The following is a 26,359-nucleotide window of genomic DNA, read 5'->3' as shown; positions in this document are numbered from 1 at the left end:
GCGGCCCACCTGTAAGTTTGCTTCGTTCTGTAATACCCACCTGCCCAGCTGGAAACCTGAAAAACTAAAGGTTGAAAAACAAAACAAACAAATTTGCCCGCAAAACAGAAAATAAATGTCTTGGCGGACAATACCGGATAACCGAAATACCGGATAACCTAAGCGAGCACTGTTTCACCTAAAAACCCAAAATAAGGATCTCTGACATTTTTCGCTTTCCATAGATGGCGGCACTCGTACAGAATGTCGGAAAGCTTTACCCTAATCTATTCCACACTTTGATCCCACTAGGTTTGTGACGGTACAGGTTGGTTTAGGGGGGTAAATGCAAATATAATAATAGGACGGGGTCGTTTTGGACTTGTTTTCGGGTTCTGCACCTTCGATATAGTAACATGCAATAAATGCAAACAATAAACAAACAATAAAATATTCCTCTTCGCAAACCACATGAAAACAAACAAACGAACGAAACATTAAAAACAGAAACTCCAGAACTACATTTACTAAATTATTGTTTGTATTTAATGTAATGCCAGCAAAGTTTCTTTAGTTTAGACGACAAAAAACGCAAGAGGAAAGGAAAAAAGTATAAAAATTGCACAATAATACAAAACTTAACAGTACTGTAAAGCTGGAAGTGAAGGCATTGATGGAGGCTGGAGGATGGAGGATGGAGGTGAAGGCTTGGATTGCATTTTGACGGGAGTCTGCAAAAAAGAGTTGTCAAATGTCAACAGAAAGCATAACGCGAAATTTATACGATTTATGGAAGATGTGAGTATTCAACTTTTATTGCTAACCACAGTATACTAACCATTGTAGTAATGCTTGCGATAGGTGTTTTCAGTATTCAGTGCAATGTAGAGCTGACAGATTTAGAATCTGAAAATTATACAAAAGTACAGTAAATGAAAGCACCTGAAACACCCAACTGTGTGATGCAAACTTATGCTAACAAATGCAGATGATAATTTAAAACAGGTTGACTTCACAATTTAAGACTTTCGGATCTGAAGCAGGAGAAAGTCCTATGCTAAATATTTTAAGATTAAAAAATGGATCGCAATAAAACACATTTCAAATTGCAACTTACCAGAAGTGAAGCACGTGACTGGGAGAGATGAAAGTGAAAACTGGAAGCATGTCTGACCTCATCTAGATCTCGAAAATTTCACTGAAAAAATGAATTTAATTAAATAAACTAATATTTTCATGTCTCTGTTTTTATTCTGTTCAACCTAGCCATCTAAACTTAAAATCTAAACCCATCCTTTGACACTTGTTTTCTCATTCTGACATTGACATCTAAATAAACAGTCCGCTGCTCCCCATCCACGTATCGCCACACGTGGAAAATAAACTGGAAAAAATTTAGGTATTTAAACTACACTTGGACTGAAGAAACCGGGGGAAGATTTCTGTACCAACACTGTCTGCTGCTTACAGCTGTGCACATCTTGCAATATTCAGTTCCAGCGAGAAGTTTTAGATTGGCAGATATCAGATCAGCTTTACGGAGGCTTTTGAAAACCAGACTTGTCAGATGAATGCTGGTATCGGTATGTCATGCGCAAATTCTGCAAATAACAAGCAGATAAAACTGACTGCAACAGATTTAAAGGCCACCAATTTGCATTAAAATGAAACTCACTGCATGGCAAGCACTGAATAAGGCAAGGAGATGACATCCTTGAAAAACCAAGCTTAAAAACCAGCACTTAACGACTCCAACAACGCAACAAACGCCAAAGCGCAGAAAAGCAACAACGACATAGAATCGACGCGAAAGCGCGCGCAAAGAGCTCAGCAGCAATAAAACAGGAACAAACTTCAACCACAAAAAGCCAAACATTCAAAGACATGGAAAGGTGCAAAAGATGCCAACAACGACCACACAACAAATACTAAGCTAAGTCTAATACAATGAACAGACGAGTGAACGACATTTCAACATTTAATAAATCATCACTTGCATACCTGACAACACCTTCATCATAATTTAATGAATTAGTGAACTAGCTAGCCAAGTCAGTGTTAGATCATTCTGTTTTCGGCAGAGTGCAACGACCTGTTACTCGACAATCTATACCATAAGATTAAGCTACACACCTTCAGGAAATCTTAAAGTAAATACTGAAATTTCTTTGCTTATTATTCAATGAATTCTCCAATAAATCTCCACTTGACAGTATGAAGTATATTGCATCAATGCTCCTGGTAAACACATCACTAAACTGAAGTTAACTTTGCTTTGTAATTTGTAAGTCACCTTCATTATCCTTCAGTTACTGTTAACTGCCAAGCAACCACTTTGACTGCACAAGGCAAATGAATGAACGAAGGACGAACACTGGCAACGAAGGTTCGAGAATCGCGCGTAAATTCCAGAGCTACAACAAAATTTGCTCCAAGGTGAATTCCAAGCGAAAAGCGTGTAAGTGCCGGCGTCTTGCTCGAAAATGTAATTAACAATGCCACGGCCAGATATCAAAAGGCATTGTTCTTCAAGCAGGCCCTAATAGGCGTTTGAATTTGTTATTTGTTTACTGTACTATTTAATTATTATGTTTGCACCAGACCGTGCGGTGGCGCCCCACAACACGTTAAAGATCGGGATCTTGACGGCGCCAAAGGGCTAAAGAGATTTTTGCAAAACGTAAACAAAATAGATTTCTTCTAAGAAGTGTTAGAATTTTTATGAGATGCTTTAAGTTAACGTACCGTGTTTAGGCTACATTTCGGATTGATTAATTATTACAAATTATATGCGATGAAAAATAAAAATTGAAAAAAGTTTCTTGCAAATAAAAATTGAAAAAAATTAAAAACATGATATTAACAAACATAGGAATCAAACATAATATTAACAAACTATAACTTATATGACACGATTTACAAGGACAGTATTGCAGCAGCTTACTGACTACGTCAACCAGCTGACACATAAGACCTGCAAGTTAAGCTTTCACAGATTTAACGTATAACAGAAATACATTATTTAACTTTGGAAAGAGTGGGCAATTCTTACAAAGGTAAAAAAGTATAATTTATGCCTGATATGTTTCACATCGTTGCTAACCTGGTTATATTCACAACTGCAAAGTTAGACAGTTTTCGACGAGAAATCAAGCATGCAAAAACCCCCGTATGGAAAGCTTGCATTTTACTGAACATTATACGTTGCACTCAGAAAGATCTACGGCAAAAAAATAGTAGAAAGCATGGCAACTGCACCCTGGTGCTATTGTTAGGCACGACTATGTTCGGTGCACCCAAATGTTATTTTATTTCGGTAATTACACCTTATTCATCCCTTCATTGTTTTTATCTTTCGTCTTCAATGTGGGGAGGAAAAACTTGTGCTGACACAGGTGGTCGCAAACATACAGGAAGTTAATGACAATAATTTCTACAAATTGGACGGGCAAATGTGACAAGGGCTCGAGGGCAAAAACGTGCATTACGGACCAATAAAAAAAGGTAAAAAGTTATTAGCGTCAGCACGGCCGCCAAACCTAAGCTATTTTAGAGATTGCACATTTACCCCTGACAGAGGGCAACTTGTTTTGTGTCGACGGCAGAATGTACCATTTTGCGCCCAGTGCAACCCGATTTTATCCGCCCTGCACCTGGTCACGGCGATTTTGGTTGTCTTGCACAGGCGACATCTCGTGAAAAAGTGCCTAATTTTCGAGCCTGGAAAACAATTAGGCCTAGGCTGAATGTTTTAGGCCTACACCAAACAACTCTAATTAATTGTTTTCCACCGCAACTAGGCCTAGCCTACAACTTAGTTTGAATAATGGAACCGATTGCAGCGGTCGAAAAGCCGTTAGCTTGAACTTGCAATTTTTGTATGCCTGTTTGTTGTTACAAGATTTTGTGACGCCAAGTTAGAAAGATTGAGGCTGCTATTTACGCTAGTGGCGTAACCATATTTGCTTCTTTGCCAATCTGGCTTTACATACAAACTTTTCGTGCTGGCAAAGGCCAAAGTCACGAATTTTGGCCTGATGGCGGGCTCTGAAACCTATATTTTTGTTTATTTATTACTATTTGGCGTTCAATTAACAAGCTTTTATTTATTTACTTATTATTATAGGTCTAAATTGAATAGTTTATTTTTCGCCATTAACTGTGCAGAGTGAAAGTTAGGATGCTAGAGTGCTGGACATTGTAGTTATGGCACAATAAAACACATGCTCACGAACAATTAACAAGCAGAAAAAAATGGCAAGACCCAAGAATTTAAAACATGTAAAATAGCAATCATAGAATTGCGTTATAAAATAGTAGGTTAGCATTGCCACCAAACGTACAAAATAGTTTGCATGTTTATTAACAAATTTAAAACCAAAATATCACAAACAACTACACAATAGGAAAATGTGGAGGACATGTTCCCTAACATTAACAACACTGATATCAATAGAAAATATAATTAATAATTATATGAAGTGACATGGTTTGATTAAAGTGACAATGAGTATCATAAGTGAACAAGAAATGGAAAAAAAGATAAAAACGTTCGGCGCAAAAGTTTACAAATCTTGTGCGTGCTGCTGCCACGTTTTCCACTACTGCACTAGGTTATAAATGTTTTACAGCATAATAAATCAAACACTTAATCACAAACAATCAATGAATGAGGTAAAAGTAGCAAAGTTTTGAAGGCTTAATCGAGCAAGATGATAACTATGCTGTGTTAACAGCAACAAATTTTTAGACTTAGAAAACGACTTTAAATTCGATCAGTCTTATACCAAACACTTAAGAAAGCATAAGGGTAAAACAAAGATTTCTCAGACTTCGTTGGACATCTTAAGTAGGCTTTTAAAACCTGTTGGTTTTTTAAACCAATTTGAGTGCAGCATGGTTGGTGTTGTTTTCTAGTCCGGGTATTCCCTGAGCAGTTAGCGCGTTTTAAAGTTTCAGGTTGCGACTAAAATCTTGGTGGTGATAGCGTCAGGTAAGCCTAGTTCACGTGCAACATTTCAAGCATCTCCGTGGAGGGATTTTCGAGTAAATGCATTTTTAATAATTTTACTAAACAAAGAAATCGATTCCTTTTTGAAACCCATACGCCTTCTACAAGAGTCAGAATATTTCCTCGGTCTAGTTTTTATATTGTTGTTGGGCGGAGTTTCAGGCTATGTGCATAAGTGCATTCAGTTTTGTTATTAATTATTACACATAAAAGGATTTTGATTGTTTTTTTCAGTATTTTAAACACTGTCAATGGCTATAAATGACTATCTGATTACTTACACTTGACTTGAATACAATTTATTTCTGGATTTGCACTTAAATTGGGGTGATTTGATCTGACTGCATGATGCAAGAGTTGATCATCATAAGGTTAGCTACTATGATTTTAATTATTACAGGTTGCAGAAAATTGGCCGTAATCAATTATGAAATTATCACCTAGTCATGTCTTTACCTGCCAGCAAACTGTCTCGGAGCAAATTTTTTGATAGAAACTCATGTTAGTTGTGCTCAGAAGTTTATTTTTTAATTATTTGTGCAGAACAAGATTTTTGTCGGCCAAGAGCTGATCCTGAACAAGATATATCAAGTAATTGTCTCACCTGATCCATTTATTGACGGGCAACTTTTGCTTAGTTTTTATGGTTTTCAGTTGTTGACAATGTTTTTCTGCTGTAAACTTCTGGTTTGATATTGCTATAAATGCTTGCGATTGCAGTGTTTGACTTATTTCTATTGATCAGTGATTTATTTTCAAAGTCATAGACATTTTTACATGAATGTGGTGTGGCATGAGATTATGTCATTGTGAATCACGATTTGTGAATGGTAAATTGATTGTAAGTTTGTAAATTAAAGTTGGGAGTCATAAAGGACCTATACCTGCCTGCAACAGCAGGACTGCAGACTGCATTATATTGATGGTGAGAAAGTTAGAGAACTCGTAGAACTTCTTTGTGCATTAAATGTCGGTTACAACTGGATGTTTGACCACTTGGTTAAGTAATAAAATGTCATCTAACGGATTCTTTACAATTGTGAGTAAACATTTTTTCCTTTTTGTGTTTTTTCCCATCACCCAAAACAGTTTTTGTTAAACAGGACTTAGACGTACACATAAAGCCTGCTGCAAATGGCATCATTTTTAACAAACCTTTTGATTGACTGAATAAAACACTTGTCATGCCTGAAAGCTAAAGATGTTAATTATGCCCTTGGCCAAACAATATAATTTGCACCTTATTGCCAAGCCAGAGATCACTTACTGCGGTGTGTCATACAAGCATTTTATACCGGGCCGCAACTCGGGTGAGACTTGTGTTTTGGTTTTTGTATAACAACATTTTTGCATCACAACTGAACGATCAATCAATCATTTTATTTTTCGTCATAGGCGCGGTGGGGACGAAAAAGAGTGCTAGTTGCCATGCCCAAGAACAAGAAAATCAGGACAAACTTTAGAAAGCTTAAAACATGTGCAAGTATAATGATAGCATCACTTGATGATGACAACTAGCACGGCCACTAAACCAGAAAAACAGAAGTAGGTGGTGTGTTCATGCAAGAGACTGTTGACGTTGACTGTAGATTCAATGCTGTACATCAGTGGATGGGAAAAGAAAACCCACCGTAAAAGAAACCCCATCCCAGGCAGAAGCCCGGTTTCTCGTGGCCATGGTAACAATACTGAGCGTTGATGTCGAGCCCAGTAATGTGCAGCACAATTGCACACCGATGTTGGTCTCTGGATGGATGTCATCGCTGCATGATGGAATCTTTGTTAGGTACCTTAACAGTCATGTACAGAACATGATGTCATTGCAGTCCAATAGAAGGTGGTGCATTGAGAAATACTCTTTTATTTGGGACCGATACTTGAAAGATGTTGATGAGTCGTTTTTTAATCGAATAACCGGATCCAGAAATGGTGCAAAGACATCGATCTGGAAAATGTGGTAAAAGCCGCCAGTAGTAACAGCATTAAAATTATTTTAGAAAATTTAGTTGTAATTTCAGTTTTGTAAGGTTGTCATCATAGCAATGTGATCAAAACAGTCAATCTCCAAGTGCTTGTCAGGCAAAGCAATTATGCACATGCTGGATGCTTAGGCTATTGCTTTACTTAATGTATTATTATGATTTAGCAGTACATGGAGAAATGGTTTGTACAGACAAACTGTTTCCGTGAAATCGTTTAAAAACACAGCTAATATAATTACGTTATCACTACTAACTTGCATGCACTTGATTTGTTGTCGAAAGATGGCCAAAGTTGGTTCTTGAGTGTGCTCCAGCATCAGCAGAATGGAATGCTGTCTCCGATTCCACTGCAACCACAATCTGCTGACTTCAACCATCAGACAGAATTCAGATCTTTGCAGACTGGTCATTCTCACTTGCTGTCCACCTCTTGTGCGAAGTTTTGGAAACTTTTCTGAGAATTCAACTGAAGCCAATTTAGTAAGAGTAGATACATGGTTTAGGTTTAGGGGTGTACAATTTTGAAGAACGAATGCTCAAAAACCAAGTTTCATTTCGATAGAATTCACTTTTGTTGTCGATTCATAAATATCAGCTTTCATAAAATATTTCTTGGCATGCGCAGACTCCATTAGACTTTGTGGAACTTGACTTGACGTTGCAAAACGTGTAGCGCTGCAATTAGCGTCAAACCGCATCAAACTAATTTGAAAAGTGAGGTCAAAATTTAACCATTAATGACTTTGCAGTCTTATTGTAAAGGCGAAAAATGCACTGCATGGGCTTCAATTTGGTGAACTCGACATTATTGCAGAACAAGATTCGAAATTTTGGGTTCGGAATAAACTATTCTAGATTATTCTAGAATAGTAAAGCATTCTGTATTGTACACCCCTAAAATAATAGTTAGTATGCAACTATGCTTGCCAAGTAGCAACAAAGTAACTATGATTGATAGCTATAGTTAAAGCATATGCCGTTTGATTGACGCCTAATTTCGATTTATATATTTACGATTAATTTATAGAAGAGCGGTTCGAGCACCAGACTCGCAATGATGCGACACCCAGCGGCTTTACCGTTGTAATGACCTTCGGCAAGGCTTTAACGACACTTGCTTGTATTCACTGGCCCTCGTGAACAATTTCAAGTTGTGTAAAATCACATGAAAAGGAAAATGTTGCAACAAAACGATAACTCGACAACCGGCAACGAGGAATCATCGCCGATTGTAGGTCGTGCAAAGAATTTCCTTAATCTATGGATGTACAGTTGGAAACGATACCATACCATACTACACCATTGCAATAAGATATTTCTTCGCTTAAAAATAGTAAACTACACAGTCTACTGTAAAAGGCATTGTGACTCAGCAAACACTTCCAAGTCAGCCTTATGGAGAAACACGTTTTTTGATGATTTGCATTTCTATGTCCTCCTGCGTGTTTCTCTTGCGGTTGGTTCTTTCTCGCGTTGGGGCCCGATAAATCGGATTGGTCAGTTTTTCTTTCTTCTGTTTCTTCGCTGTTGCGCCACGTTTAACGTAAGACCGGGGCCTCACTTTATCAAGAAATAAAAATGATCAAAAATGTGTTCAAAGCGATCAATAAATCATAGTTTTGCCAATAACCTGATGGTGGCAAAGGAGGAATCCAATCGCGAAGATCGTGTATCGGATTGTTTATCACTGAGAAGTAAGCGATCAAGACCACTTTCAAAGATTCCAGAATTATGACAGTTTCAATGAAAGCGCTCACGAAAGAAACCAACCTGAAATATTATCGAGTTTTAACACATGTGACGAAATCTTAACTGTTTATTATTTGGTAACAATTACTCACCAATCCCTGCAGGTTTCCAGCCCATACGTCATTCCGTACATGACGCAAATCACCGTCGACGCGATCATGACTGCAAAGATATAAAACCAGGCCACGTAGATAGAAAAATGAACAATAGCAAGAGGATCCAGAGTGTTGGGATCAATTTCCGCGATTGTCAATTCTTGCTGTGCTTCCGTAGCAGTCAATGGCGGCCTGTATATGAAAATTTTACTTCACAAACAAACTTACTTCAACAACCATATTCATTACCTTGCTGATGGTCTCATTTCTGATGATGTCATCTTTGTTGCTGGCGATGACGTTTTAGCCACATCACGTTTAACCTGCAATGGTTTGTGCTTTTTTACTTTTGACATCATAGGTTTTACAGGTGATGCCGTTGTGGTCACTTTTCGTTCAACGCGCGACGGGATGTGTTTTTTCACTTTTGATGACGTCACAGGTTTTACTCGTGATGAGTTAGTGGTCACTTTTCGTTCGACGCGTGACGGCATGTGCTTTATTATTTTTGATGACGTCACATGTTTTGCTGGCGATGACTTATTGGCCCCATCTCGATCTACGCGCGACGGGATGTTTTTTTTCACTTTTGTCGACGTCACAGGTTTTACTGATGATGACGTCCCGGCCCCATTTCGTTCAACGCGCGACGGGATGTGTTTCTTCATTTTTGAGGACGTCATAAGTTTTACCGGGTATGACGTTGTGGCCACTTCTCGTTCCCCGCGTGACGTGGTGAACTTTTTGTTCATCGTCGAATCTCTCAAGTTTCGGCGATTGTTTTGTTGTTTTGTTTCGTTTTCAATTTTAACTTTTCCTGGGAAAGTTTGCCGTTGCCCATGGACGAGATTTGAGATGTCTTTTGAGGTCGATGGACGATCTTTATCGTCAGAAATATGTTGACCGTTCTTTTTTCTGTTTTGGTCAACTTTTATGCTTTTCTTTTCTGGACTTTTTCTCGTGTTTTTGACGTCATGGCTACGTGCAAGTGAGGTGGTTGGTTCTTGCTGCCCTCTGGTGGTTTGTGTGGATTGCGGATTATTGTCAGGATTTGAATTTTTGTTCATTTTCCGTCGTTTGGCGTGACGAAACATTAGGCTAATGAAGTAGGGTCCAGGAAAGCACATTAAAGCGCTTTCAATACCTTTTTGACAGAAGTAGAAAGTTAGTAAGAGTTTACCAACCTAATTATCACAACCACATAAACCACATTTTGGCTTTTGATCACTTTTGACTGAACTTACCGACAACAATGTGAGACCACTTGAAGTAGTAGTGACCAACTGTTAACACATTCCCGTCTAGTGCGTAACTGTGACCATGAAACATCATTGATGTTAACATCACCATAAATATAAAGAGAGAGCAAGTTGAAACTCTCTCCACTCGAGTCATGACCTCATGTTGCCATGGCCTCATGCCAAAAACGGAATACCAGACGTGTCTGAAAATGATAAATTATGAGATAATCAACTGGCACAGCGTGGTGGAATCTTTTACCAACAAACCTGTCTTTAAAATGGTTTTCGAGTTTCATTAGGAACAAGTTTGTGGAAATTTGTAGCTGGTCGATCGTTGCGACCGGGAATGTATATTCCACGTCGACCTCGCTAAACCATTTGCCGCACATAAAAAACCAACAAGCGCTGGTTTCCAAATCCCTTACCACCATCCGCTCAAGGTACCTGAAGTATAGCTCGCAATAAATCAATAATTCATACAACTCCTGATAACTTGTCACTAATTCATACCACTTAGGGCTGCTTCCTCCGTCATTGCGCCACATTTTTACCGCTCTGACGTCACCCAAACTTTGTGGTGTCGTAACGAGGAAGGACTGGACGCTTCCCGTGGTTAAAATGTTTCCGTTTTCGCGCTAAACAAATATTCAAAGATTATCTGACGTCAAAACAAACAACATTGGCACACGATGGCAGACGTCATCATTTACTTGTATGACGTGAGCGTTACTAGTTTTCCTTTTGCCCAGCAGTCTCATGCAGACAGCCGCGGTAGTGCCGCCGTGTAGACGACTACCCGTGTAAATTGTAACATAATACCGGTGCTGGTCGTCCGGTGAGTTGTCCTCAACTTCAATGAAGAGTCCCTTCAAAATTGTTATGATTAAATTTTATACAGTTGAAGAATCTTGATAATTTTTTACCTTTTTCTCTGCATCTTTGTCTTTATTTCTCGCCCATACAAGGAGAAGAGCGTAGATAGAGTACAGGACAAATAAAAAACTGATGATCACTGGATTATCTTGAAAATGCTCCCAAAGATTCCAGGAAAGCTAAACACGATTCGAAAATTTATTATAAGTGATAACTTCAGATGTGTCGTAAACTTTCTTACTTGGCTCTGATCGATCTTGTTTGGAAGAACAACAAGAGTGGAGGCGTAGAGAGTGGGAGCAATTTTTTTCTCTCTTTTCCTTCTCTTGTTGTCGTTTGTGTCTTGAGTTAAGTCACATTCGCAATCCACCAGCCCGGTTTCAATGTTTTGATGGACCTGATCATTATGAGATCACTTTCTTTAGTTTGTTGGGGAATAACAGACACTATGAGTAAACTTGATTTGACATTTGTTGAAAAACCCCTATTTAGAGCAACATTGACATCAAATATCTCACCTTGCAAGAGTTCTCGCTCCAGTCTTTGGCATCGACGTCCCAATGCAAGCACTCGAGCATAAAGGACGAATACGTCAAGTCAATCAAACTTCCTTTGCGGTAATAACCTTCTCCGAGGTCAACTTGGATGGTCAAGTTAAATTCGTTTTCCGCAACCGGAAGTGACTTCACAGGCACCAACCAGGAGTATGATGATTCTGGAAATAATTTTTTTCAAAAGGAACTTGATGAAAAGTAAAAAATGTAGTAAATTTACGAAAGCACTGACCTCTACAGACATAAAAATTGCCTCACTGCAATATTTCACTCAAACAAACCTTTCTCGTGAAACGTTTTGTTTAATTTGAAAGGGCTCTTGTTGGTGGTTTCCAAGCTTAATTTGCAATTTTGTATTTTCAGGTCCATGTTTTCAACATGAATTCTGATGATAGAATGACTTGTGCGTCGCCTTTGTGTTGCCAAATCCAACAAAGCTGAACCTGTCGCTTTGCTGTGACAATGTGTGACGTCACAATTGCTTTGGACCCTCGTTACGATATTTTCTTTGCTAGGCTGTGCTGGTAAGTCGAAGCCGACAGTTTGGTTTTCAGCTTCTACGTAACTGATAGGAATCTGGTTTTCCCATCCCGTTGCCAAGGTAACAGAGGTCACGAGATCGACTTTGTGTTTGTTCGTGCTAAAGTCGACGGACGAAGTGTTGTAGGTGAAGATCTAGAAATCATGATATCATTTTGTTATCGCGGTATATCGCGCAAAATAAAGCAAATTAGAATTCATACCTCTACATTGATCACTTCATCGCTTAGTGCCTGTATGTTTGGAAGCCGAACTAGGGAAGAGTTACCACCGAGAGGATCTGAGAGAAAAAAGTTTTTGAATGAACTCGTGGAAGTAGAAACACGTCGCAGCACTTGAGCTTAAAACGTGTACGAGTTGAACATGGACTTGGTCACTTACTGATGACATCATTGTTTAGTTTGAGGAATCTTCCTTTGATAAACTTTGTTTCAAACGTAACCGCTTCTTCCCCAGGTACCAATGACGTCATAAGCGCCCTTCCAAGCCTAGTCATTCTTGATGTTTCTTTAATCTTTTATAACAATTATTTATTGTTTAGATTACTGATTTGTGACGTCAGCAAAATTAATTCGCTTTGTTACCTTGAAACTAGTTTCTTTAGAAGCTTCAATCAAATTTGACGTCACAGTCAAGCTTGAAGCCGCAATTGACCTTATGATGTCATCATCCCCCTCGCGTTTCAATTTCAAAGCAAAGCCTTCTGTTCGATCCATTATTCTCACCACTTTTTGCTAAAAAATATAAAAAACAAACAAAAGCATCATCTATTGTTATGCTTTAAGTAATTTTTTATTTCTCTGATAAATTTTTCAATTGTAGAATTTACCAATTTCAAGGACATGACATCAAAATCTTTGGTCAGGTGACTTAAGACGTCAGCAACTTGTTTCACTGAGTCAAGGGTGACAAGCGGGTATTTCCCGACTTCTTCAAATATTTTACGTTTCTGTTAAATGAAAAAAGTGAAAGAGGATTCCGATAAGACCGCAGGTTGATTAATAACCTACATATTATTACGTTATAAACCGACCTCTGATTCGGTGAGAATTTTTGTTGGCGATATTGGCACTGGTAGCGTACATTTCGCGATCTTCTGCAAATCATTGCTCCAAAAAGCGTTGAAAAATCCCGCTTTTAACTTATTACCGCCCTGATGGTTTTCCGTTAAAAAAATAGAAAAATTCCTCTCATAGCAAGATAGTCGAGAGCCGCATATTTGCACCACAATCGTGACGAAACTTGGCAACTGCTCAGATGTCAGAATGACGTCATTAACACTTGAGTCGTAGCCATGTTGTAAAAGAAATTTTTGATCTAAAAATATTTTTTATTTTAGACTTTAACATAACCAAATCGCTCCTGCAAATACGACATAATTGCAATCAATGTAAAATGCGCTGCAACAGAGCAGTGACCGGGGCTCAAACGATGAGGAATCATCGCCGGGTTTAAGTTGAGCTAAAACCTTACTCAGTTTGAGGATAAAATTTGTGACACCATGCTCTGGAAATCAACTAAGAACATTTCTTTACATGCCACAGCATGCGACTCTACCTCTTTCTTTCACAAAGAAACTGTATTTGAGTGACGTTTGATCTTTTCCGAAACTAGTACACGTCATATTAAACTTTGTGACTTCGGCAATTCCAATGTCGGGTGTCGCCCGGCAACCAACGCCACTAGGTGATGATGGTGGGGTAAGGAACAGGGTTACCGAAGCTTTTTCCCCGTCGATAGTGTAAGCTGAGTATCAAGTTCAACATTTAATTTAATATTGGTTAAAGGTAGACATACTTATGATTTCGGACAAGTTATATTTACCTGTTCCTGTGACGTTTGATGACGTATCTATTACGTTGAGAAGTGATCTACCGAGTTTACAAAATCGCCGGTTCTGGCACAAATGCAATTGTCGTCCGGATTTCAGCGACAATACCCAACTATGACGTGAGCAATTGTCACATACTATTTGCAGAATGATTGGCAGGTGAGGAGAAAATAGCTTCCCGCAATTTAACCAACATCTAAAGTTAAAATAGAAAATGTTAAGTTTAAGCCAATTTAGAGTTAAATGAACCGGATAAACGTTTGAAATTGTTTTAAACTTGCCTCAAACTAACGACCGGGACCGGTTTTGATGTAAATATAATTTTTTGATCAGCAAACGCTGCGTCATAATGCTCGCCGGATACAATCAACCTAACGTAATAGTTTTCGCTTCGTATCAGTTTGCTCATGGAAATTTCCATTACGTCATCGCCAGTAACCCAGAGGGTGTGCCAATCAAAGCAGGAACCTTGAACGTGAAAAGTAAAAATTTATTTTTCGATCAGAAAAGTCGAAATTAAGGAATTATTTTTAAACCTTTTCTTTGTATTTTTCCTATTTTCGCATTCAACGGGAGATCTTTCTCCGTGACGGCACAAAACCAATCGCGATTGATATTTTTGTCATATTTGTTGAAATCAATGGAAGCCTCAAATCTCAAAACGGTTGTGTTCGTTCCTGTGTAAAAAGGTTGAACATTTCAAGATTATATTTCTTGTAACGGGAAACCGCAAACTTTAATCATAGAAATCTAATATTATCGACTCACCAGCCTCAACCACATTTCCTCCCTTGATAATAAAATTCAATTTTCTTGTAGGAATTTCTATCAACGCATAACCATTGACTTTTGTTATGACGCTGAATGTATGGTAACTAGTGAGGTTGACAGCGATATTTATGACGTATAAACCCGGCAACAATGCATCGGGTGTTACCACAAGTTCTGGTTGAACTGAGTTCGCCTGAAGCTGAACTTCATCGCCAGTTTTTGGGATGTCTATCTTTGACGTCACCCGATACACTCTCCACTTGTAATCGAGGAAAAACGCGTTCCTAACGCAGTTGAATATAAGGTCTGCATTTAAGACGAACTCTTCAACGAATTTTAAAGGTTCGTCGAGTCCACCGCCAACTTTCCCGTCGCGAATTCTCACGCTATGCAAGCATGAATACGTGAAAGACATTGGAACGGATCCTACGAAACGAAATGATTGTTTCGTATTTGCGATAACCACGGTGACTGGCTTACTCCCAGCCTCGAAGAAAAGACTTCTCTGTTTGACGAGCTTGTAAGGTTTGGCGTCGAACGGTAAATTCGGCAAATCTTTGTGCTCGTATTCCGACTTTGAAATCGCTAAATTGACGATCTGTGAGCTATCCTCGATCGTTAGATTCATTACGAAGTCCCCCAAGTCACCTCTGACGAATACGTAGACGTCTCTATAGTAATCGCTAAAGTCCAACCTTCGCGACGTAATGTACACGTCATAGATCTGAGGTAGAGCTTCAAAAGATCTTGATGACGTCAATGAAGAGTTGTTGTTTTTGGCCGTTGCCACAACTTTATAAATTCCCGGTTGAGATACGGTTGCCTCTATCGCCATCAAGAGGCAATCACTTGGGCAGAATTTTGAAGTTTTCCAAACTGGCAGGTTGGTTCGGGTCGATTTGATCTCGACTGAAAGATCGACCGGCGCACCTTGACTAACCGTGGCGCTTATGACGAAAAAATTAGGTCTAAGACCGACATATTGTTTCGTCATTATATTAAAGCTTTTGATTTCTTCGTCGAAAGTGATTGGTGTGGCATACGTCACAGAAGAAACGTTGTTTTGCAACAATAATGTGACGTTGTGTATCCCGGGTCCAACCAATTTTTGCGCCTTTGAGTTGAGTTCAAATTTTACTTTTTCGGTTCCATTCGATAAAAATTTTGTTTTGTTAAAAGTTTCCTGGGTCTGGTGTGGCGAAATGATGACGTCATCCACCATAAATGTGTATGAGACGGGGAAGTAGTATTTGTGATAAAATACAAACTCATCAGGATTTGGATATGTGTTGCTCCATTGCTTATGGAACATTTTTAATTTTTCAGCTGATAGAGCAGACTCCACGTAAAGATCGAGGAATTGGGTCTTGAAATCCTCTTTCGATCCAATAATGCCACACCTGGCACCAACAAGATAATTTCCAGGATATTCAAATGACCGTTCGGCTGTAAAAGTTGTTGTTGAAAGATTTGTTTCACCACTGGAACCGAACGATATCCTGCATTCAAGGTTCAAGCTGCTTGCCCCAGTTAATTTTGCCACAAATTTCACATTTTGTTTTGTTGGAACGTGCGTAGCGGCAGTCTCTAAACCGAATCCTGTAATAATTGTCAAGTAAAATATCAAATTCTAAGTAAAATAACCAGATACTTCGCATATTCTTCATTTCTACATGTTAGTTGTTAAGTTACCGATGTGAAAATAGACGAAGGAAATTTTTGCCACGATGCACTTTTTCGTAAATTTTTGCAAAAAAATCACGACATGTTCATTGAATATAAGGATTCCGGGTTTGTCAGGACCACAGTATGGATCATTAGATCCACCTCTGGATATTATCAGCTTTGCTTCTGAACAACTGTAAAAAGATTTTTTGAGATTTAGATTTGTAAATTTTTTAGTTTCTGTAAAAGTAGATTTTTAGATGACCACTATGTCCTAAAGAGATTATTTTTTGTATCGTTATTATTGTACTGTATTATTTTGTATCATTTTCTGAAGCGTGAAGAATATATATACATTATACAATACGTATAATACACATTGAATACATACAAAGAAGACCTTAAAGTAATAGGTTTTAAGTCACGTTTTCAAAAAGTTTTAGTAAAGTAAAGTAAAATGTTTTGTAAAGTGAACCTGAACATTATTTTATTTCAATATTTCTTTCGGTTTAGAGAACTCTTTCTTAGAAATAAGCTTTTCTATACGTCATAGTATTTGTGTGGAGTTTAAAATTTCTTTGATGAAACATGAAATATGGTTCAAATAAAATGTGATACATGTCACAAGCAAAACAACACAAAATATCACAAGCAAATTCTGTGTTATCAGCGCTGTAAATGTAGGCCTACTATAAAATTTAATAAAACAATTCTGGTTATACAGCACAAAATAAACAATTCACCTTACAACAACTTCATGAAATTGAACATATGCCTGTTCCATGTTGTTAAGTGGAATTTCCCACGACATAGAACCAGCTGCGTTGGTACATTGCCCTGCGGTTGAAAAATCAACTCTGCCAGTCGCGTTTCGCAAGATTATCTTGCATTCTGAAATAGCAAGATAGCGTTTGAATTTAACGGGTACAACCGTAAAATTATATAAAATACCATATATTGAGAGCCGTAGTGTTAGCAACAGCAAAATTCAAGTTGGAAACGATCAATAATGTTTTTCCAAAAAATAAACTGGCTTCAAAACACGTTTGTTTATTTTTGGTTATTGTTGACATTACAATGGTGGCATTGTCAAGCAGTGACAGATCAAGTCAGCAGCGTTTTAGAAAGAGTTAAGAAACTGAGCAAAAGTTCAGAAAAACAAAGTTTAACCAACATGAACTTTCATAATCTTCAAAAGTGCAAATTTAAACAACAGAGTTACAAAACTCACGTCGATTTTGCCGAAAACGTCAAACAATTTCATTCTTTCATCGATTATAATTATCACAAAGGTAAAACGTTTTTATAAGACCAAAGTGATTGTAAAGAATAGCGAGGGTTAAATATATTGTGTTCAACTGGTCTGGAATCTTAAAATGTTTTGTCTTCAGAATGCACGAGCATCTACGCAAGTGGTTCAACATCAAGTGGAATCTACCCGATATGGCTCACTCGAGGATTTCAGGTCACCTACGTTTACTGTGATATGGAGCTCGTTTCAACTAAGAAGGGCTGGACAACAATACAAAGAAGAATGAACGGAGAAATCAACTTTAACAGGGGTTGGGACGAATACGTCAGAGGATTTGGGAACCCCAGTAGTGAATATTGGCTGGGATTGGAAAACATTTATCTTTTGTGGATACAAACCACCACTGTTGATAAATTACATGGACAAACTTCGTTAAAACAACCCGAGCTTGGAGTTGACCTTGAAGATTGGGATGGTATCAAGCAGTTTGTTGAATATCCATCAGTTTCCTTTTTTACAAAAGCATACAAGTACAAATTACATGTGGCTAATTTCAACGGTTTCGACATTCTTAGCCACTGGTCGCCTATTTATCGTAGCCGGTTCAGCACACCAGATGCAGAAAATGACAACAGCAACAACCGCCATTGCGCCAGAGAGTACAAGTCAGGTTGGTGGTTTGATGATTGCGGAGAATCGAATCTAAACGGTCCTTATCCCAAGTACAGGCAACCAATGACTTGGAGCAACATTTATTGGGGAAATTGGCGAAAAGTGAATGAAAATGAAACCGCATTGCGTTTTGTGTCTATGAATCTGTATCACAGCAAACCGTAGTCAAATAAAATTGTCATACAAGTGCAATGTTAGTTAATGTCATTCTTTTCAGCGTTTGTTAGCTTTCAAAATATTCTCTTACCATTGTGTTCTGGTACGGTACATGCGGCGTTTCAAAATGCGGCATTTAAAAATTTTATATGCGTTTATATGCGGCGTTTCCAAATCGATAACCAGCAGCCGGTGAAATAGACGCTGCCTTTGAAAAATGCTTTAAATAAAGTGTATTCTGATGTTTGCTGTATACGTATAAAAATCTGGTAGTTTTCAATGTACAAATTTCATAACTAACCAATTAATGCGCAAGTGCGAGCAACATTACGCAGCCTGACGGTCTTTGCTGACCAATTGCGACAGATTTGAACCAAAACAACAGAATGGGAGTTTAGACGTAAACAATAACACAATTTGAGGGGCTACATCTTGCCAACATAGGCACAAAAAGATGCTTAGCTACATGTCTTTGTTGGAATATAACCGATAAACGCACAAAAAGTCATCGTTTTTGTACAATACTTTTTAGCATTTATACTTCCTTTATCGAAAGTTGAGAAAGATTGTGGTTTGCAAATACTATAGGCCCCATTAAAAGTGGTGGACCCAGACCAATTTGCCCGCCTCTAATCTTCCCCAAACCTACACTGGCCTGAGCATAGTTCATTGCCACCAACACAATTACTATTTTGCAAGGGCTTGGGAAGTTTTAGTTTAAAATTTTTGATTATGCAGCTATAGTATTGGTTGCTGTGTAGTGAAAGGTTGCGGTATATGAAGCAAGATTTATTGAAATTTGAAAGAGTCTTTTCCGTAATAGGTGCATTGATCTTCAGCACTTGTGGTGGTAAAAACATATCATATCCACCTCTTCAGTGGCAGACATCAGACGACTAAACGTTAAGGCCTAAGGGATGGGAGCTTTTTACCTGCCTTTTATAAGGCGACCCTCTATTACTTTCTAAATGATAGGTTACACTTTACAGGACTTGCCAACTTTGACATACTACCATTGATGCTAAAAATAATGGTTACGACAATTTTATTCTTTCATCCAACTTGTACACGGTGTTGGAAATTGCGCTATTTATGAAACACATATGAATATATGCTTCGTACTACAAAGGGTTACATTTAGGAACAAAACCGGTTACAACTGTGTATAATCACTTTTATAACAAGCAGTTGAACCCTAACAAACAATAGCTCGTTTAGAAATTAAACACTTTTAAGTGTCAGCCAAAACCATATAGTCGGATTAGGAGAATTTTTTTCGAAAAAGTGGCTCAAAGCTCATTTTCGAGAGACTAAAGCAATTAAAAAACGGCCAATCTGACTACTTTGTTTGGCATTTATTGTCTTATTATATCAATTATCATCAGACGACAATATGGGGAACTACCTTCGTTTGTGTGTAAACAAATACTCAAAATTTACAGTTAAAGGCTACTCCACTGCACTAAACGAAACTACCTAGCCCAAAGCTACGGTATATCATCCAATAATACCTGCGCACACCAGTACAAAAGTGATGAACAAAGCAACTTTGAAGATCATCATGATTCAGATATTCTCTTCTTGGTGAAGGATACTTTTTATAGCTTGCTTATGTAAAACAACTGTCAAATTGCGTGCACAGCAAAGCTTACCACTTTTGGTATGACCAATTATTACACATTTAAAACCAAACTAACGGGCTTTCACAGAAAATTGTTACGTCACAACGAACATTGTTAAAAAACCATCAAAACGTTGGTTTCAAGTATCACAGTACTAACAAGGTTTATGCTATATCTGTCTTAGTGGATCTGAATAACTCCATCAAAACTTTGTAGTATAAACGTCGTTTATACTACAAAGACTTACATTTTGGAACAAAACCGGTTCCAACTGTGCATAATAAAATTTTTAACAAGCAGTTGAACCATAACAAATAACAGCTCGCTTAGAAATGAAACACTTTTGAGTGTCAGCCAAAATGATATACATGTACTCAGTTTAGGGAAAACGTTTTTTGAAAAGGAGGTCTAAAGCTGATTTTCGAGGGACTAAATCACTAAAGCAATTAACAATTTGCCAATATGACAACTTTGTTTGGCATTTGTTGACTATTATATCAATTTGGGGAATATCAGACAAAAATTTGGGGAAGCACCCTTCGTTTATGTGCAAACAAATACTCACAATTTACAGTTAAAGGCTACTCCACTGCATAAAACGAAACTACCTAGCCCAAAGCTACGGTATATCATCCAACAATACCTGCGCACACCAGCACAAAAGTGATGACCAAAGCAACTTTGAATATCATCATGATTCAGATATTCTCTTCTTGGTGAAAGATACTTTTTATAGCTTGCTTATGTAAAACAACTGTCAAATTGCGTGCACAGCAAAGCTTACCACTTTTGGTATGACCAATTATTACACATTTAACACCCAACTAACGGGCTTTCACAAGTATATTGTTACGTCATAATCATAATTGTTAGAAAACCATCACAATGCTGGGTCTAGGTATTAATGTATCAGCAAAGGTTTTTGCAATGCTATATCTGTTTTGTTTCAGTAAGTTGAAGAACAGAAATATATCATCCATGAAATACGTTCAAAAAGACCGTTTATTAACTGAATACGCTGTTGGTCTTATTTCATCTGGTGATGGTAAAGTTTCTTCAACGAAAATAATTTCGGTTTCGCTGTACTGTCACCATCACTGTAGGCTACACAACTGCACTAGTCACTACTACCACTGCACTACTATATTGCCACTGGTAATATCGCTGTGCAAGATAAAGTCGTCGCCCGCCTGGGGAACATTTTTTTGACAGCATAAGTGTGTACCGCTGTGAAATGACTTTTGTTTGAATGATTTGTTCAGCAAACTAATATCAACTATCGAAATTTTTTCCTAAGTTTGGTTTTTGGTAAATGTGCTCTGCACCGAAAAGCCTGGTGTTGTAAAGGACGCTCTTTCTTTGGCGTAAATCGTTTACAAGAAATAGTTCAAGGTTATTACCGGAAGGCAAATGAGTTCCAGTATCCAGCCGATTAATCTTTAGAAACTCATCTAGTTCACCACTTCCAAGTTAGCTTTCTTTGGTTTTAAAAGTAACTTGCATAAAACTTTTGGTTTTGCTAGAAACTTTGCCGTAAGTTTAATTTTGAGATTTCTTAAGTTAACACACAGTTAACCCTTTTGCCGATTTCTTGCGTTATAGACTTAGACAAACAATAATATCGATTTTACTCTCATTTAATTTTAAAATTTAGGTAGTTTCCCTCATGTAATACCAAACGTTTTCAAATTTACATAAAAAAATCCATGTGTGCGTGGAATACGGGTTTCAACTGCGTCTTTGATAACTTTTATATCTCAGGCAGAAACCCGGTTTCTGGTGGCCATGGTAACAATGCTAAGCGTTGGTGTCGAGCCCAGTTATGTGCAGCACAATTGCACACTGATGTTGGTCTCTGGATAGATGTGATGAAATTGCTGCTCGCTGTATGACGGAGTCTTATTTGTTAGGTGATACATCGACAGTGATGTACAAAACAAAATGTCATTGCTGTCCAATAGATGATGCTTTGAGAACAAAAATATGACAGGTTTCAACGCACACAGATCAAATGGCTACGTCATCAGAAATTACAATAATAAGTAATAAGTTGTCGTTCATTAAGTTATAAAGTAAGGCTGCGCTGCTTGTGTATTTGGATATAATTTGCCGAAGAAACAAACTGTTTACATTTCCAATCCTGTTTATTGCTTGTTTTAAACATATTATTGCTGCTGCCTTACTTTTATCACAGTCTCTGTTTAAGGGTAATCTCGTTGTGAAAACGTTTTTGAAATCTCGCTTCACAATCATTAAAACAAATCAATCAAATCAGCGTAAAGTTTTAGATCCAAACAATTTTGTTTTATATTCAGTTAAGAATTCGATCATTGATGTAGACATAACCAAACCCATTCAATAATTCTTTAAATATTGTGATCATAAATTTCAGTGTTTCCAAGTCATGTTAGAATTTTCCAAAATTGTAAAATATTATTTCCATTGAAAGAAATGCACACCACTACATTGTGTTTGTCGTTTGCTGATGGTTTAAAGCAGAAAACTGAAATATGATTTAATTTCTTTATGTGTTTAAGCCTGTAACAGCAACTGTCATTGTCATACAACAACACACTTGAATGAAGAGTGAACCCCCACTTCAAAGCTGACTAGTTCTTGAAACTTCAAGCTGAAGTGTTTGCGATAAAACGTTGGCAAGTCTGTAGCTTTCTCTGAATATGGCGAACAGGAATTAGATTTAGATGTCACCGTCAACCAGCACTGCCAGTGGTTAGTCAAATTTCAGAAAAAAATTGTGATTTTTATGTTGTTGTTGGTAGTCTTGAATAAACAGTTAGCTACGAAGGCCTTGGGAAAAGACATAATTTAGCGGCTGACGACAACAAAACAAATGTGATGGCTTTTTTATTTACCTTGCGACGAGTAAAAGTTTTTTTGCGTTTCACAACAACGAACTAAATCAATCCGTTGCCAACCACGCAGCATAACGCTATGCTAGCAAGTTGTGTATTTGAATTTTCCTTTGAAAAGCCATTGTAGGCCAAACCCTGTAAAATGAGGATATTGTAAAATTACCTGTTCGTAAGATATGAGCAAACAGCAGCAAGCAAATGTACGAATAAATTTAGATAAGTGTAGAAACGAAAACGAAGAATAAGAATATTGTACAAGAAGCTGACAGCAAAAGAAATATATTTACTATAGGTGGAGTATTACAGCAAAAATATCCACAAATGTACAGAATAGGCAGTGACGGAGTAAAAGTTGGTCAGTCATCCATTTCTAATCATAAACGAATTCGTTTATTTTCTATCTGGTTGAATAAAGCGACGTAGAAAATACTAGCACGTTATTATAGTACCGTTGACATTTGACTTTAAGATTTGATTTTATAACAACTCAGCTTTTGGTCATATTTTGTTCATTGCTAATCCCGTCTTTTCATTAAGTCATATAAGCTTAAATATTGTCATAATAAAGGTTTAGGTTTTTGACAACATGACAAAACTGATTCTTGGTTACTGGGATATCAGAGGCCTGGCACAGCCAATACGGTACATGCTAGAGTACCTTGGTGTTGAATATGAGGATAAAAGATATGTTGAAAAGAATTCTTGGTTTGACGTAAAACTTAACATGAATCTGGATTTTCCAAACATACCTTACATCATCGACGGTGACGTCAGAATGACGCAGACCTGGGCGATTATGAAGTATCTCGCTCGGAAACATGCAATACTTCGCCCGAAGACAGAAGAGGAGATTCGAAGTTGTGACGTGTACGAAGAAGTGGCACGTGACCTTGCCATGCCCTTCTTCATGCTTTGTTACACTCACGATGGTTTTGACGAGGCAAAGAAGAAATACTTCGGCGAAACTCTTCCAAAGTTGCTGGACTTGCTTGAAAAATTTCTTGGCTGTTCTCATTGGATGATCGGAGATAAAATGACCTACGTCGATTTCTACTTTTGCGAAGTGCTTGACGTCATCCAATTAATGACGTCAGATTGCTTGGACAAGCACCAAGGCATCAAGAAGTACGTGGAGAGATTCTACGCCCTGGACAAGATTGCAGCTTACAGGCAGTCGAATCGATTCAAGAAATGGCCTTTTATGTCACCACAGGCGAAATGGGGAGGGAAATGCGAAGACTAAATCTTCCAGAGACGCTTGTGTTACATTCTGGAAAGCTCAAAACTATTCTTGTAATTGTTAGTGCTAGTAGTATGTATGCTGATATTATGATCATGCATAGGTTATATTTCAATGACGAATCAATAAGAGCAACAAAATCCTGCAAAATTGACTAACACAGAAATGGTTTTCAACCAACGAAAAGTGTTGACAGGTATAGGATAGGATTAAGTTAGTCCACGATGATAAAATCTAAAAAATAAAATATATGACCAGGGAACCATCTAATGTGGAACCAAGTCAATGGCTTGTCTTCAAGGATTGAATAAAAGTTCAAAACTTATTATATCCCATGGGTGGTGACGTGAAAATGACGAAACAATGGGCAATTGTGAAGTAACCTGTCTGATATTTCGGACACATTTTTGAATAAAGTAGTAGTGTAATAAGAAGCGGAGTGGCACAAAAGTTTGTTACTGATTCACTGATTGATCTCTTGCACAGCATGTTATTGACATGTTATTTCTATATTTACATACAAATTGAGCCTTGGAACTTGAAAGGTTCAAAAATAAAAACAGGAATATTTTGGGCAAAACAGTTCTCTGAATTCAACCGATACATCACAAAAAAACAATACATCCTTGCCGCTGCGTCTGTTTTAACTACGCTAACCTACTTATCGATTTTTGGGCACTAGGGAAATTTCAGTTGGTTGTGTGTGAAACAAGTAACTTAGTCAAAGAGCGGCAACACTATCAGTAATGCTGCATTGGTTGGTGAAGTGCAGTCAGGATATTTGAGGCTTACCAATCGTTTTGGCAACCTCAGCTTATAGTTTGTCCCCTGTATACGTGGGCGGTTTTTTCACGACATGTTTTAATTTTAGTTTAACAATTTTAGTTCAGCAATTTAAGCATTTTTACCAGAAAAGGCGTTACCATAGCGACATCATAATGCAAATCGTGGTTTAATTAATTTTGGTTTAACGCTAAGACATGGTAACTTTACGGCCAATCACCTGTATAACGCTAATTTCATTTCTTGGATATGACTATTGTCACATCAACACCAGGAAGCAGCTATGCCCGGAGGAAATCGCATCCAACGCCACCGCTGCCAACTTCCCTGAGCGTTTGTCAATGACTCCAGTGCTAACTCCTTCCGTAAGCTTTGTAACGACACGACCGTCATCAATCGCCATTACTTTCTCGCTTTTGTGCAAGCCAAGCATTCGACGCAAAGGATTGAGCTCAGAATAATATTTCCAGATGATATCTCTAACTTGGTTATGGTCGAGCGCAGTCAGATGTCTCCATTGGTAACGGGTGTTCAAATTCAAAGATTGCTTCACCAAGGCCATTTTTATAAACTGCACAAAACTGCACTATGCCATCGTCATTGCTAAATGTGTAAGTCAGAAACTTACATGATTCACTACTATAGTTTGTTTTATGTAAAATTTGATTCAAAATGGTAAATGTAAGATACAAGGTATAAACTGTTGATTAAGACTACAGTAAAAAAGTTTGTTTCTTGTAAGTTTGATGTCGATGTATCTGACTAAATGAAAAAAACATTTCGGTAAACCCCCCATGCGGTTCCTTCTCAGTTTTCTAGCAATCTCATCCAGTATTCCAGTATCCTACTGAAGGTGTGAAGGTGTGAGGATCCATGCCCTGTTGTTCCTGTTTAAACTCTTTGAAGCACATATACTAATAAAAGAAAATAATTGTGGTCGCTTTTAAACTTTTGAAGATACAAGAGCTCTTACTGTTCAACTTAAAACGACTTGGCTTAAAGTGATTCACTTAGCTTTAATAACGTTTATTTCTAAAATATGATTTGCGGCCTTGCGCTAATTACGGCATCGTGGATGTGACAGTTTAAAAATGTACGTATTTACAGAGGTGCGCAGTCGGTACCGGTAGTTTTCGTAAAAAACAATACTGCAGCAAATGCAATATTTGCCGCGGTAACGTTTAATCCAGGTCAAAACATATGAGACGTTACTCTTTCGCAATTTTACTTGATATTTCAAGATTAAAAACGATCAACAGATTCTACAATTGGTGTTAAGGATTAATTAACATGTTAACATTAACACATTTGATACATAGATTCGGTACTTTTTTGAAAAAGTACTGCGGTACAGTAATTCGGTATTATGTTACCGCGGTACTGCCCGCCTATGCGTATTTAAAAGAGATTATAGGCCCAGGCCAGCGGTTCTTAACCGGTAGGAAATAATTAACACTTTATCTTTTTTAC

General features: G+C 37.8%; 2 protein-coding genes, 1 long non-coding RNA gene and 1 pseudogene across 5 annotated transcripts; 3 read left to right on the top strand and 1 right to left on the bottom strand.

Annotated features, from left to right (window-relative positions):
- The first annotated feature begins 5,226 nt into the window (after window positions 1-5,226).
- Window positions 5,227-6,527, top strand: LOC143470272 (uncharacterized). Its single transcript, XR_013119340.1, has 4 exons — window positions 5,227-5,361; window positions 5,534-5,915; window positions 6,094-6,300; window positions 6,386-6,527. It is a non-coding gene; the product is annotated as an uncharacterized LOC143470272 (long non-coding RNA).
- A 240-nt stretch (window positions 6,528-6,767) lies between these two features.
- Window positions 6,768-20,803, bottom strand: LOC143470247 (polycystin family receptor for egg jelly-like). Of its 3 annotated transcripts, none has more exons than XM_076968253.1 (26): window positions 20,637-20,803; window positions 17,035-17,182; window positions 16,319-16,485; window positions 14,624-16,225; window positions 14,392-14,532; window positions 14,137-14,323; window positions 13,849-14,051; window positions 13,582-13,770; window positions 13,058-13,341; window positions 12,854-12,973; window positions 12,609-12,758; window positions 12,406-12,538; window positions 12,228-12,304; window positions 11,766-12,159; window positions 11,449-11,645; window positions 11,172-11,327; window positions 10,981-11,109; window positions 10,768-10,923; window positions 10,568-10,692; window positions 10,325-10,501; window positions 10,061-10,260; window positions 9,066-9,960; window positions 8,814-9,008; window positions 8,603-8,742; window positions 7,227-8,532; window positions 6,768-6,935 (listed from the first exon to the last, which is right to left on the bottom strand). In XM_076968253.1, exons 1-25 carry the CDS (start codon window positions 20,686-20,688, stop codon window positions 8,366-8,368), a joined length of 6,384 nt encoding a protein of 2,127 aa, XP_076824368.1. In that variant the 5' UTR covers window positions 20,689-20,803; the 3' UTR covers window positions 6,768-6,935; window positions 7,227-8,365. The 3 variants fall into 3 exon arrangements, with proteins under 3 accessions (XP_076824368.1, XP_076824370.1, XP_076824369.1); XM_076968255.1 differs by having other exon boundaries at window positions 7,237-8,532; XM_076968254.1 differs by lacking the exon at window positions 20,637-20,803 and adding an exon at window positions 19,883-20,066.
- Window positions 17,309-18,464, top strand: LOC143470898 (fibroleukin-like). The gene is made up of 2 exons (XM_076969187.1): window positions 17,309-17,583; window positions 17,683-18,464. The coding sequence occupies exons 1-2, from the start codon at window positions 17,466-17,468 to the stop codon at window positions 18,378-18,380; spliced, it is 816 nt and encodes a 271-aa protein (XP_076825302.1). The 5' UTR covers window positions 17,309-17,465; the 3' UTR covers window positions 18,381-18,464.
- Window positions 20,804-23,405: 2,602 nt separating the features above from the next.
- Window positions 23,406-24,477, top strand: LOC143470703 (glutathione S-transferase Mu 1 pseudogene; annotated as a pseudogene).
- Window positions 24,478-26,359: the final 1,882 nt, after the last annotated feature.

This window comes from Clavelina lepadiformis, chromosome 9 (genome assembly GCF_947623445.1).
Source record: "Clavelina lepadiformis chromosome 9, kaClaLepa1.1, whole genome shotgun sequence".
In the NCBI taxonomy this organism is placed as follows: Eukaryota; Metazoa; Chordata; class Ascidiacea; order Aplousobranchia; family Clavelinidae; genus Clavelina; species Clavelina lepadiformis.
The sequence above is the reverse complement of the archived record's forward strand: the minus strand, read 5'-3'. Positions and strand labels throughout refer to the sequence as shown.

Bases quoted from the DNA above. Each gene is read 5' to 3' on its own strand.
- LOC143470898 (XM_076969187.1), top strand. From the start codon at position 17,466: ATGAACTTTCATAATCTTCAAAAGTGCAAATTTAAACAACAGAGTTAC. The intron at 17,584-17,682 runs GTAAAACGTTTT...TTTTGTCTTCAG, and splicing joins CGATTATAATTATCACAAAG to AATGCACGAGCATCTACGCA.
- LOC143470247 (XM_076968253.1), bottom strand. From the start codon at position 20,688: ATGATGATATTCAAAGTTGCTTTGGTCATCACTTTTGTGCTGGTGTGC. The intron at 12,305-12,405 runs GTAAGTGACCAA...TTTTTCTCTCAG, and splicing joins ACTAAACAATGATGTCATCA to ATCCTCTCGGTGGTAACTCT. The intron at 11,110-11,171 runs GTAAGAAAGTTT...AATCGTGTTTAG, and splicing joins ACAAGATCGATCAGAGCCAA to CTTTCCTGGAATCTTTGGGA.